The 13,630-nt window shown below is 40.2% G+C and overlaps 2 protein-coding genes across 6 annotated transcripts in view; both read left to right on the top strand.

Moving 5' to 3' along the window:
- Positions 1–13,630, top strand: part of LOC125762071 (uncharacterized) — a 494,872-nt gene that overhangs the window by 196,452 nt on the left and 284,790 nt on the right. The gene's annotated exons all lie outside the window — the stretch shown is intronic.
- LOC125762058 (MAM domain-containing glycosylphosphatidylinositol anchor protein 1) overlaps positions 1–13,630 on the top strand; it is a 222,217-nt gene that overhangs the window by 156,804 nt on the left and 51,783 nt on the right. For all 4 annotated transcript variants that reach the window (XM_049423790.1, XM_049423789.1, XM_049423791.1 and 1 more), the window contains exon 4: positions 12,330–12,530. In XM_049423790.1, the coding sequence (XP_049279747.1) occupies positions 12,330–12,530 (201 nt within the window). The remainder of the gene's footprint in view (positions 1–12,329; positions 12,531–13,630) is intronic.

The following is a 13,630-nucleotide window of genomic DNA, read 5'->3' as shown; positions in this document are numbered from 1 at the left end:
CCTGCGCGAAATTGCACTACCGGAACAAACAAACGGATAAACATGTCGGTAAAAAAGACGATATTAGAAGTCACTCAATTGCATCAAAAAGGATACGAAGGTGTCTACGACATGAACGTCATTCGAATCTTTGAGAGCAGATTTAATTGTATCCGATACCTATCGATGGATGGGTATTTGGGAAACGTACAGATAGACACACCTCTGGATGTGATTGATTTGTTGCAGTCTCAGAGAGGCAACGATGTGTCATGTGAAAAGATCGTTAAACACGCTAGTAGAGCGTGTCAATTTATGAAGTGCTATCTAAATGTAAATTGTTACTAGTTTCGTTTTGTTCGTCCGTAACAGTTGGTCCGTTACTTTTCTACTCTGTAGCAAAGTAATTAATTTTCTCACTCCTTAACACACGCTTCAAAAAAGAAAGAAAGAAACACGAACGCAAATCTTCAAGTGCATTAATTATCGAATGGCATCCTGAACATGGTAGCAAAGGGGGTGAAACGGTACAAATGCTGATTTCCAATCACTCTGATCGTAAAGGCGAAGAATCGAAACTTTTCTTTATTTGCTTAAAACAAAAAGCCAACGTCCGCTGAACGAGCTGTTTGCAGGCTGTTAGCTAAATTTAAAATTACCACCAGTCAGATTTCGCAGTATTCTGCAATATTCTAGCCCGAAGTGTAAACAACTCAACCGGCCCAATTCGTGGCGGAAACCTGCCGGATTTGGATTCCGGCTTAATCCTACAAAGCTGGACTATTCAATCCTTGCTCCCCGCAAGCTACCGAGATTTTGAAGCAAAGATAACGCTTCGAAACATAACGAGAAAATGTATATCAGGGCAAAAAAAACGGAATCGTCATATATCCGTCGGCTTCCGTCTATTGTAAGGCTGTGGTAAAACTTGCCGCTCAAAATCAACTCATCAACCGGAATAGCGAAAGTCGCACCTCATAAATAATGGCCGAAAATGCCGTCGGCCAAAAACTCTCGGTTCACCCTCTCCCCCTGGGGGTGGCACTTAATTCATCCCGCCACACTGGAAAAGCCACTTCCGATCAATAATCTGGGTAAAAGTTTTGCTCGCACCTTATTAACTGGTCGCGCGCGCTGCAGGCGATGGGAATGTTGGCGTGTTGGTGAGGATAAGCGAGCAGTGGATAAGCGCCGGACGAAGGACCAATAAGCATCGTGCAGCGAAGTTTGTCGAAGGAGTCAATCGCGGGAAACAACCAACGAAGGCGATGGTTACAAAATAAGAGGTAAAATAAAAAACAAAAGAAAGGAAGAAATTCTTCGTTTCCTGCTGTACTACAAAACTGTGAAGTGAAAGTTTTTTTTTCTGCCACCAACTCCCCTATCGTGCAAGTCCAGCAGGAATCCAATCGAGTGGTGGTTTGAAGGAGCCCGTTCCGCACACTGCAAACACACAGATAGGGAACCGATTGTTGGAAGACTGTGTGTTGCTCCTGAACGCTTGAGTTGGTTACGGACGATGGTGGCTGCTGGTCACGGGGGAGAGATGGCACATGAAAGGGGTCGGATGGGGAAAAAGTTTATTTACGCCCGTCGACCTGCCACCGCTAAGCAGCTTAAAGAGACGTTTATCCAAAGCTATTTTTAATGAAACGGAAGAATGCTTACCTGCTTCACACCGGATGGTTGACTTTGACTTGATTTTCTTGGATTTGCTTTAGTCTGAACCTGAGGCACAACGTTTAATATTATGAAAAATTGCTTTAAAATTTAAAATTCCCAAAAACTGAAACTATATAACTGGAAGATGAAGAAAAAAAACAACCAAACCACAACAAATTAACAAATTGAAAATGGTAATTATTTTTGCCTTTGCCACAACAATTCAATTAAAAACACATTTCCGCTTATGGTGCAAACGAATGTGAGGGCAGTTTAGCTTGATTTTAAAATGATTTCAAACGCACTTTGTGCTTAGTCTTTGTGTATCGCTTGGTAGCACAATTTTTAACACCGTGTGCATCATATGCAAAATGCGGGGCGAACATTTTCCCACCGAAACGAGGTCAAAATAGAAATAAAAACTCATTAAGCCAAATTTTGAAATAAAGGAAAAGGACGAACGCTCCAGTCGAAAAAAGAAAGGCAAAGCGACGCTAACAAACAAAAACGATACATTCCACGCGTTTGGACTCGTAATTACGGAGACCTCGATAGAGGCAAAAAATGGGTGGAAAAATTGTTGAACAAATTTTGAACCCCACCAACCCGGGTATGTTGCGTTCGTGACAACGTACAAGAAATGCCATAGAGCGGGTACTGATTTCGGAAAGCTTCCTACAACGGCCTGCGTACCGTCTGGTGTGTTGAAACTTTGTGGTAGGAAAGTAGAAAAGTTTTTCCCTCGGACGAAGCAGCGAACCAGTGTAGAACCATGGATATATGGACACAGATGGGCTTTAGTGTGTCGGTCGGGGATAGTGCCGGCAGTTTCGGTTGACACCTGATATGGTTGCGACCCGGTGTTGCAGAAGAAGCATTATCCACAACCACCCCCCGATGCTAACACGTGCCCGACCTGCTTCCACAAGCTTTCGTGTCAGACAATGGAGCTAAATAGAGATAGTTGGTTGGAGCGATTTTCTTCACTTGCTCAAGGTCTCAAAAGCTGCTTCTTAGCAAAACCCGGGGTGAAAGAAAAAAAATAGAAAAAATACGAAAAGAGAAAACATGCGGAAGGATATTGAGTGAATTCGAGTAGAAAATGTTGCTCCTATAGCGTCTACTGTATTCTTTACTTTCGCTTTAAAAAGCGTTACAAGCCAAAGTGTTTCCTGCTGGAAAGCAGGAAGCAAAATGAAGCAATACAACGTCGCGAGACACATGTTTCCGTGTTCATCAAGCGTGAAATTAGTTTTTTTTCCCTTGCTCTTGTTCTTTGGTCGCATCACAAAACCTTCCTACTTTTCTTGTGCACTTTTTTATTCACCATTGTTCCTGTTTCAGACTCCTTAGAGAGATGATGCAAAAGGAAGCATTTGCAGCGAGAGAAAAATCAACCCACCAAGTACTGTTTGGTGAAGGATGGACAAAGTTTGTTTTAGAACTATTACGCGCTTTTCTTGTCATGGCACAAGAAAGCATGATTAAATTTCAAGGAAATGCATATTTATACATTTTTTAAATGTGTTTCTTGTTTTTTTTTTCCTTTTGCGAAAAAAAGGAAGCTTATGGATCATTCCACTATTACGTTACACTGGAAGGGGCATGCCGGTGGTGTATGTGTTAAACGGCGATGGTTTCATAAAACATGATCGGGTATCAAATCCCATCCGGACCATGTTCCTCCGTTGCATGGACTGACTCTACGATTGCATGGAAAGTCTAGTAATCCAGAAATGGCCGGCCTAACATCTAAGGTCGTTAAGTGAAGAGGAGGAATAGGCTTACTTAGCGGGGTTACTGCCAGCGTTACAATTTGTTACACATAGAGGAAAGGGGTTTCAAATTTGTGCTACGTTACATAAAATAACAAACTACTAAATATCCAGATTTAGTAGCATGGTATGGCCCGATTTCAATTTCCCCGTGATCGTTTAAAAAAAACTCCAGAAACGATTCCTTGACACCAAGTGAGCATCCACTCCGTATAGCAAAAAAAGCTGGTTTTGTAAGAATATGTGTACGCTCAACAAGGCTTCCCAAGGAACATGGTGTTGGGTCTGTCAAAAAAGCAGCACAAAAGAAAGACGGACGAAAACATAATCATGTCCTGCGTACACTTAGGTTGAGTGAACTGGGAAGAATCGCGACGACACGAAAATTGAATTATGTAAACATATAAAATATGTTTGCGTAAATAATAGAGCAGGAATGTTTTCAGCGTTACGTTCTGTTACAATAAAGAGACAGACACAATACAGAGACAGAGGGTCCGAAAATTCACATTTTTGCGTTACGTAATGCTTGAACCATTCCTGAAAATTCAGTTTGGCTTAAACAAAAAAATTTAAAATTAAATTTGATCCTATTTTCATCATAGATTGTTCTTTGTTGTTCATCACTGTCCATAACTAATTATATATAATCATAATTAATAGTAATTATTAGTTAGTAAATAATAACCATAAGTTGCAAAACATTTAATTGGTATGTCTTAAGCTAAATGATTTTGAATTAAACACCCTTCTTATAATTCACGAGATATTGAGCAAGCTGTAATAATATTGTAAATGGTAACTTCGCCGGTCTTGACATGACGGAATCGGTACTAAATCTCTTCCAGACTGTACCCTTGTGGGCTGAACTGACTGTCCTTCTAAGGGGTAAAAAAAATAAAGTCTAGATTGTGAGGCTTTAAAAGAAGAAGCAATAGAGAAACGAACTCAAACACATCACGTTTTCCAGTATTTAAGGCAAGTTCATAAAATATATAACCCATAACCTGAACAACCCCAACGAGTTGCTTACATTCAGGTATATTTTCTTTTTCTAGCTCATGTTTGATTTATTTTTGCTTGTGTACCAACATGTAAATAACTGTTAATTGTATGCGTTTGAGAGAAATTACACTCCGACGTTGCTAAGTTACTATCGTTATAATGGTATGCATTTAGCACGTTGGAACATTGGAAAAAAATGCATCCCACTATTTAATTAAATCAGAATCACTTCAAAGCGAAGTGTTACAGCATTGAAGTAGTGCAACACATTGCTTTAATAGGACATTTTAACCGTTTCCCATAGAAGCATTTGATCACCAGTTTCGCCGGCAATAGTTAGTTTGCTGTTAGTTCTTTGATAATGGTAAAACATCAACTGTAAGGTTGTTGCAAATTGGAATCTGAATTTCTACAGATGTGTTTCTTTTACGTTTCGTATCTTTTCGCATGCTGTAGTAATGATTCCACCAGCTCCCTCACTCACGATGCACTTCTGCGGTTGTCTCTGCCACGTGGCAACGCCGTGTCAGGGCAAGGGTTTGCTACACGTTTTCTCGCGCCAAATGCCCACAGGGTTGGTAAGAAATCGTAGTCAATTACGATAGCAACTTACGCGAAGATTTACTGCGTTGAAGCATGCAAACGTTTACTTCATTTTGTGCGCTTGTATCTGTTATCGTCCATTCCCCTTAGGCAATCGTGAAGGAAGGAACCCTTTCGTTAGAAAATTAAGTTGACGAAGAAATCTACTAACTCAAGCATTTCAAACTGATTCCAGGATAGCGAGCAAATAAATGGATTTAGGGTTGGTAGCAAATGTTTCTGGAAGGTAACTGGAATCAGCAATTTTATTCGTGATAGCTCAATTGCTTCCGGAAACTTTTAAACGATGTTTAAAAAAATAATGCAATATGTTTTTTATAATTATTAGTAGAAAAGCCCTTAAAATTGTGGTACAAACTAAGATAATCTGCAGAATTAAAACCAAATTTAATTGAGGGATTTTTACTGGTTATTACGATGTATTGGAGGGATATTTTTTGCTGAATTGTAATGTATTTGCTCAAAAATGATACTCAAATGCTTAATAAATCATGACTTATATGCAAAGCCTTTGTGACAAAAGGTCACATTTTCATATCGTAAATGATATGTTGCCGAACAAATCAGAGCCGCCTATTGGTTTCCAATAGATGCTAATCTCTTCACTGGCCCTATCAGCTGTAAGAAAGGTCACAGTAGTGTCGAATTTATTTCGTTAGTGAAAAAGCTGTGACGTTCGGGCTTTTATAGTATTTATGGTGATTTTTTTTTTCGATTCTGGTTTAATAATAGAATGGCAAGAGATGCTACATGATATGAACCTTTTTACAAAAAGCTTTAAATTCAGAAATTTTACATTCCGAATACGAATCTGTCGCAACGGTAAAGGTTTGGTTTACCTATCTCTTGTCTATCTTTGCGGTTGATAATCGTTATTCAGGCTGGAAAAGGTTAAAAGCAGATTGAAAAACTGATAGCAATGTCAAACATCACTTCTAATGCAATTAAAGCTGAAATGCAATAAGTTGCTTGTTCGTGCTACCCTGATACATGCAATTTTATGTTTAAGAAACCTTTGTTACAGTGACGTCACAATGAATTTCACTACATCAATGCTCAAATTGGTTGAACGTCGAAATTGGTTGATAGCCCTGAAATACGTAACAACTACAATACAACGGTGATCCCTTGTAAGATTCTCCCATTAATTTACCAAACAAAGAAACTCTTCCATTCAGAAACTCTTCCATCCGCTGTACAATAAACCGATGTTAGGATTTTAGTCGGCTTTGTTTCAGTTCGCTGAATGGCGAAAGCCAAATCAACAATACGCTAACAAGACCTAAACGTATCGAACGGTTGCTGCCCCTTGCAACGAAAGCTTTGATGAAAGACTATATTCATATGCAACAATACGTTACTACACGTGACTTTCTCCTCGCAGTACAACCATTCCCTTGTAAATTAGAATTCTACGAAACGAAATTACGTTTTTAGCCTATGAAGATTAATAAATTCTAGAATTACTACGCAACGCCATCGGAAGGACAGAGTTACAGAGTTTGAATTCGTTGGTTGAGGGTCCCGTTGTTGGGGGAGAATAATGCTTTCTAGTAATCCTTCAACTGTGTTGGTCTATATCGTCGTTACACAACAAAACGAGACTACGTCACAAACTCCAGAATATCGCAAATAGTGGATCACAAACGGTACCGTGCACTTAAACTAGCGTTGTGCTCATTAATTCCTAGAAATATCCTTCACCTTGGCAATTGATCTGTCCATCGGATGTGTGTGCATAGTGCTAGATTAACCATATGTCCAGCTAACCTGGTACCAGTCGGAGCGGAGTACCGAATGAAGCGACCGGAATTAGCTATCAATATGGTCATCAATCGACCATGAAAAGCCGAAGCTTTTCAGGTCCGGATCAATACACGTTGATATCCGTAAAAGATTTACGAGAATGCTTCACAATCCGCCTTTATGTATGTGCGTGAGTATATCTCTTTTTTTCTTTTTATCGAATTTAGTGCTCTACGGATTCAAGGAGAAAATTCAGCAAGAATTTCCGAAATAACCCGAGCAGCTTTCTGTCCAGCATCCTTTAATAAAAATCTCACTCCACATGATTCGTTATGATTCGTTTTCCTTTGCAAATGTAATAGTGTGAAATGATGGCCAACAGTGTTGAGTATGTTAAGCAGTACGAAACTTTTCCAAGTAAAATTTGATTCAATTATATAAACAAAGTAAATGTCTATTAGGGTCTGGGAATAACACCGAGCGACAAACATTTTAATGAATCTTGCAAATCGGTGATCAATAATTTGATCATACGCTGCGTATTCCTGGTTTGTGACAACATAAGCCGCGGGGTTGAGACTTTCCCTAAAACTTCCTCAGTTACTCAATTCTCTCAAAAACCATCTCAAAAGCCCCCGTGGGCGTTTGAGGTTTTCCTCAAATTTGGACGCACAAACAATCACTCATCGCGTGTCACACACTGTGCAATGAAGGAACAATTCACCATCACAGAAACAAATCAAGTGGTAAATTATAATTAATGTGAATTTTAGTTCTTCAGCATGTATTTGAATTAAAAAAAAAGTATGTTTTGCTTTCATTCTGAACAGCTGAGGCATTGGAACTGTCAAATCGATTCCTCAAAAATTGTCTGAAAAAGTATTTTAGGTTTTTGTCGATAGGCCAAGTTTTCCTCAAAAAACCTCCCGTGGGTTCCTGATGTTTTGAGTTCTGAAGGAATGCTCAAACGTCGTTTCCCCAAGGCTATAGATTTTCTCAAATCTCTGTCGTTACTTGTCGTTGCAACTGCTTCGTCTTTTTTCGCCAAACACATATGTGTTACGATACACGAGATCAAGCCTAAACAGCTTGATGGGCCAAGAGTTTTCTTTTATTGTGTGGTTAGTGTTGCATGGCTTCGCATCCATTGGGCTGTGGTTCCAGTGAGTTACATGCTGGCGGTTGCGAAGCATTAAGTTTTCCATTCTGCCCATAAAACCCCATCCGGAGAAAGCATCCGGATACACTCGAACAACGGGGCAAACAAACAACGATTGTGAATCGCACACAAAAACCGAAGGCATAAAACTTTTCCTCGGCCAACATCAATTTTGGCGTGCCGCGTTGTGTGCACGCCTCAAGAAGAAAAGATAAAAGTGGAAATGATGGGCACTTGAGTAGACACAGCTGGACACAAACGGAAAAGGAACGGCCGTTTGTTGTTGCCGTCCCAAATTAACGTCCTAAAGTGGTTCACCCACACGATTCGATGGTTGCCTTTTGCAAACGAATGGCAACGTACGGTTTTCCGGTGGGCGCTGAATGTTTCGGTGGTGAGGAAACTTTTACTTTTCACCTCGTTGCTAGCTTCAGTTAACCAGAGATATGGTTTCTCTCTAAGGCAAAGCGGCATTTGCAATTAAATTGTTTCGATTGTTATTCTTGCAAATGTTTCTTCCCACCACGCGAGAGTACCGTTGAATTGTTGGAATATCTCTTTTTTGTGGGTCTCATAATTTTTGAATCAAAATAACATTCGTGAAACCAGTCCACTTAAATCATGGCCACATTTCGGTAGGAAAACTGTTGTATCGTTCCTTGATTCAGAAAAAGGGAAAAAGAAAAATGCAAGATTAGTTGTTCATGGGTTGTGTTTTCGCTTTGTGTTTTCGGTTTTGCACAGTTTCATTATGTTTATTTTCGTTCGGTAGGAATTGGAAAGTTTTCCGTTATGGTGAAGAATTTTGCTGTGGTCAAGAATTTGCCTAGCAAAGCTTCGATGGTGTAATTTTTATTTTTTTTTCCTTTTCTTACTTTGCTCAACACATTACAAAAGTTTGGACCTTGGTTGTCCGTCGCCAAACCATCAACCGGGGTCTAGCTTTTGCCATGAATGTACAATCTGTTTCGCGCAACAATTCTTTTGCTTGAGAATTCAAAAAATGCATTGAAAAAAGCACATCAAACAAACGAAACTGTACCGCAACAAGCTGAAAGCGACAGCATAAGGCAGTGATGTTCTTATATTGTTACTGTTTTTTTTTTTGCTTAATGCAAAAGAAAATAGGCGAAAAAAAACATCCGAAGACTATTGACAACAAAGAAAGCTTTTCGATTTCGTTTTACTATGGTTGTGAGAGAGAAACCGTACCAGCTAGTGAGGGGTTTGGTTCGGTAAAGCTTCCGGTATTCATCTGCAAAACTGGGAAAAGGGAAGACACAAGTAGCAAAGAAAGAAAGTTGCTTTTGTGCGAAATTGGCAAGTCAGTGGTTAGCTTTTAGAGGGTGAGTTTACGCGGTTTTTGTGCCATTCTTGCACTCCATTTTTTTCATCTTCCCTCTCTCCCTCTCTTTCTCCCCGTGCGCCTTATTTTCAAACTGGAAACTTTTCCAATTTTCTGTCGAATCATAATTTTCCAGTAATTTGGTCGAAAAGTTCCATTTCCGAACTGCCCCCCCCCCCCCCTTTCCCACCTCTGAATCAAGCGGGTAAAATTCCTGCTGGGTAGAAGGTCAACTCGAAACGGGTACCACCTACTGTTCCCAATCAGTAGCGAGAAATGTTTTAAGGATAAGAGGAATTAGTGCGATGCGATTTAGCCCGAGCAAATATGGTGGATCAGACAATGCCGTGATACTCGGAACGCCGGCTTTTGACTAGCAAAATCCTTACAGCCAACAAGAAAAGAAGCACACGAGGAAAGTTTAACTATGGAAATAGCAAAAAAATAAAAAAGGTTAAACTTCGACAGTACCCACAAATGGAATTTTCACTCTTTCACCCGTTATCCCCACACCCACCCAATGTCGATCGGGAAACCACAAAAAGTCGAACGCAAAACCGCAAATGACAATCTGCTCGCATAACGATGCACAAACATACTCTCACCGCATGCATTTTACTCTCCAGTCTGCGTCTACGAGCGTGTTCCGTAATTTCCGGCAAGTTTCTCGGAGGGTGGGTGCTTGGGTGGAAATGGGCCTGTAACTTCCAACACTTTCCAACCCTTATTCGATGGTTGAGCGATGAGGGTACGGCAGTGTGTTTGGATTGGAATCGGAAAAGCAATTCTACGTGGCAATCCACTATTAACATCACCATCACCTATCTGTGGTTGGTGTGGAAATAGCGGAAACATTGCGATTGCATCTTTCTCATCCTGTGGGGAAAAGATTTTTTTTTGTTCTTCAAGCTATCCAAACAACATACAACTTCCAAAGCAAAAATCTACCTTTTTTGCATTGGCTAAGCCATGTGGTCCTATGGTTTGGAGGAGTTTTAAAAGACTCAACATAGTGGCGGTAATCTGTTGGTCAAAAATATTAATCCTTGTTTATGTGTGGTACGTTGAGAGAAATAAGTATTTTTTTTCTTCTCCTTCCCTATTGAGGTAAAATTACAGGAATCGTTCAACGTAATATTCTATGTACCTTGAACTAAGGCTTTAAGGTACTTATGCTCTTCTTGTAGCATAAATTCTGAAAAGACAATATATATTTTTAGGATTGGTACAGTTTAGGAAAGTTTAGGAGTTTGCTGTATGCTTTTGCTGTGCAAAACAATTCGTTCAAATTTTAATAAACTATATACATAGGTATAGGCCGACAAGGCCCCTTGAAAAAACCCTTCGCGCAGACAAAACAAAAAGACCACCAACAACTCGAAGAACATTTTTATAGAAGCCATAAAATACAAAACAAAGTACTTCACAAAACTAAAAAAAACATATCTTAGTTATGGAGTAGAAACGGTAGAATCATAATCATAATCATAAACATAATCTAAACAGGATGCATATGTCCAAAAGGACAAAACCATAAAATCAAGATATCCCAAAAACTAACGAACGATTTCTTATAAACAAAGATAGAAAGCAGATCAAATAAAAGGCTGGAAACAAAGCTTGAACAACCCAAAATTCATTACCAATGTTTAATCAGCTGCAAATAATAACGATTGCAAGCGAATAGAATCACTGAAATAGGAAACATTTAATACAAAAGCACTTATGTAAAACCATGTACACAGTCTCAACTTGGAGTATAAATTAAACCAAAATCGTTAGACTCGGCAGAACTGGGTTACTAGCAGCAAAACTTTGTGTTCCAAATGTCAAGAGCATCGAGAGTCCCCCTGCCCAAAATAAGACTTTGATGACTTCAACATATAAGTGAAAACTTTACATTCAACGTAAAGTAAAAGTAATGTAATAGTGAAGTAATAACCAGTGCTAATAAATCCAAGTCCGATAATTTAAAGTATGTTACATTCTGTTAGTCAGCTAATGTAAACTGATGTTAATGCTAATTTTATTTCAAATACATTTTTAGTTATAAATAGTTAAAGAATCTTCCATTTTTTGTATAAGAAAAATTGCAACTTTTGCCCGATTATCACTGTCAGTGAGTGTAATTACGTACGCTGAAGGAAGCTTCAGCTTTTTTCAGCACATTCGTCACCACACGTTCACTCCATTTACAAACGTACTAATGTTAAAACTCATTAACCAAAACCAAGCTCTTTTTGTCATTAGGAAATGATTCGTTGCGCGTTACCGAATGCTCTTATCCTGTCCGGATCATCACCCGTTTTTGGGGAGGGGTTTGGTGAATTCCTGTGGTGGCGTCAAAATGGCACGGTAATACGTCTCACGCACCACTCGGAATCTAATTACGGTACTAAAACTCATCTTACGACCCAGCATCGCTAGAAGCTTTCGAAAGACTAAAACCGAGATTTACTTCTTGCCCTTCTTTTTTTCCCGGGAGCTCTTTCCCCAAAAACCACCAAACAGATACACATATGGCAGAAAGAAGGAGTAAATTTTGCACCCGTTTGAAGGGAAATTAAATGTGTGTAGTTTTTTTTCTCCTTCCCAATGTGTGATATAGCTCATCACGAGCATCATACCATCGCACGAGAAAAAATGATTTCACGCAACGCACATTGACGCCTCTCGTGGGAAACTGGTGAATCCTTCCCGCGTTAAATCCCGCATGGAATCACCCTTGGGTGGGTATTCTTTTCCGGTTAGCATTAAAAATGCGTTTAAGCTCGTATGTTCCGTGTATACTGGCACTTAAAGACAAAGATGTGCTTTGAAGCTGCTTCACGCCAAACCGGGTGTTACGCGAGTTTTCCTCATTTCATAGCCATGGCATGCGTCACCATTTCGCCTGGCACACAGATGGAATATCAATTGCTGGTAGGAGCTTTCGAGCAAAACCTCCCTCCTCCACCCGGGGGGACTTGTACGACACGTCAAGCCAAAAACATTGGACACGCAGCCACAGCGACATAAATCTTATTAATTATCGTCTCACGGTCTCTTCTTACAGGAACGCTCGTTCTGCTGTGGCGACGAGGCTCGAATGTGCTTACCGCCTCGCAGCTGATGGTAACCCGTGATGAGCGGATACGGCTTGTCAACGGGTATAATCTGGAGATTTCCGAACTGGAACCACAGGATGCCGGTGACTATGTCTGTCAGATCAGCGACAAGGTCAATAAGGACCAGGTGCACACGGTGGAAATTCTCGGTAAGTTTTGACGTCGTTTCGTGCAATAATTTATGACTATCGCGTAGAAGGGGGACAATAGCAAAAAATCAAGCACCCGCTGTTCTAGCTCAGCTCTGCACAAGTATTTACGGCAAAAACGTAATTTAAGAAGTAACCACACCGACCACACCACCCCAAAAGGGAACTCACTTTCACGCAAGCGAGACAACTGAGACGTTGTACAAAATGCGTTTGCAAATGTTTTCGCTTAGTTCTGGGGTCACTAAGCGGATGACTCCACTGATTGAAAGCTTGTTAGCGTGCCGTAACGTAACAGCTTTACATTCTCCACTCCGCCCGAAAAACGATCCATTCCACCTGGCTTGTGGAAAATTCGCACAGTTTTTCGACGAGGGCAAGCATAGACGGACGGCTTGTGGAAAGTTACATCCTTTGAGCAGGTCAAAAGTTCCTTCGCTTGATTGAATTTAAACGAATGTTTGACGGCTTGCTCGTTTCACGCAACGGAACGGAATGCATCCCAAACTAAGCCGTCCCCCCTTCCATCTGACCGTGTCCTCCCAAGGGATGGATAGGATGGTGATGATTTTCCCTTGCTCGAGACCTTCTTCGAAGTGCCCTCTGTATGGTGATGAAAGGTGGTTAGTGTGGTTGTTGGTTTTAAGTTTGTAATAAGTTTTTCCTTCCCTTTTTACTCGTTGATGCATACATGATCGAGCTACGGAAGGGATGTTTCGCGGGGGGTGGGGGGGGGGGGGGGGGGGGGGTGTTTCCGCATGGCAAAGTTCCTCCACAAAGTAGTGGATGTGCGTAGAGTAGTAGCAGCAGCATGGCAACAAACGTTAAAGGGCATTATGCTCGTCACATATTGTGTAACATTTGAACAATGTTTGCTACTCGATGGTCCTTTTTTTTGTTTGTTTATTTTTAAATGTTGCTTGAAGAAAAGTAAAAATACCAAGGTACCTTATAGGAAATGGAAAAGTGTAACGTTTTTACTATAAAATATAAAACATTCATAGCAAATAAACATAAAAGCCTATAGAGCACGCGCTTAAGGAAAGCAACAGGCCCTAACTACATAAACAACATATGCCTGAAAAAAAATCACTAAGCTA

Source organism: Anopheles funestus, chromosome 2RL (assembly GCF_943734845.2).
Source record: "Anopheles funestus chromosome 2RL, idAnoFuneDA-416_04, whole genome shotgun sequence".
Classification (NCBI taxonomy): domain Eukaryota; kingdom Metazoa; phylum Arthropoda; class Insecta; order Diptera; family Culicidae; genus Anopheles; species Anopheles funestus.
The sequence above is the reverse complement of the archived record's forward strand: the minus strand, read 5'-3'. Positions and strand labels throughout refer to the sequence as shown.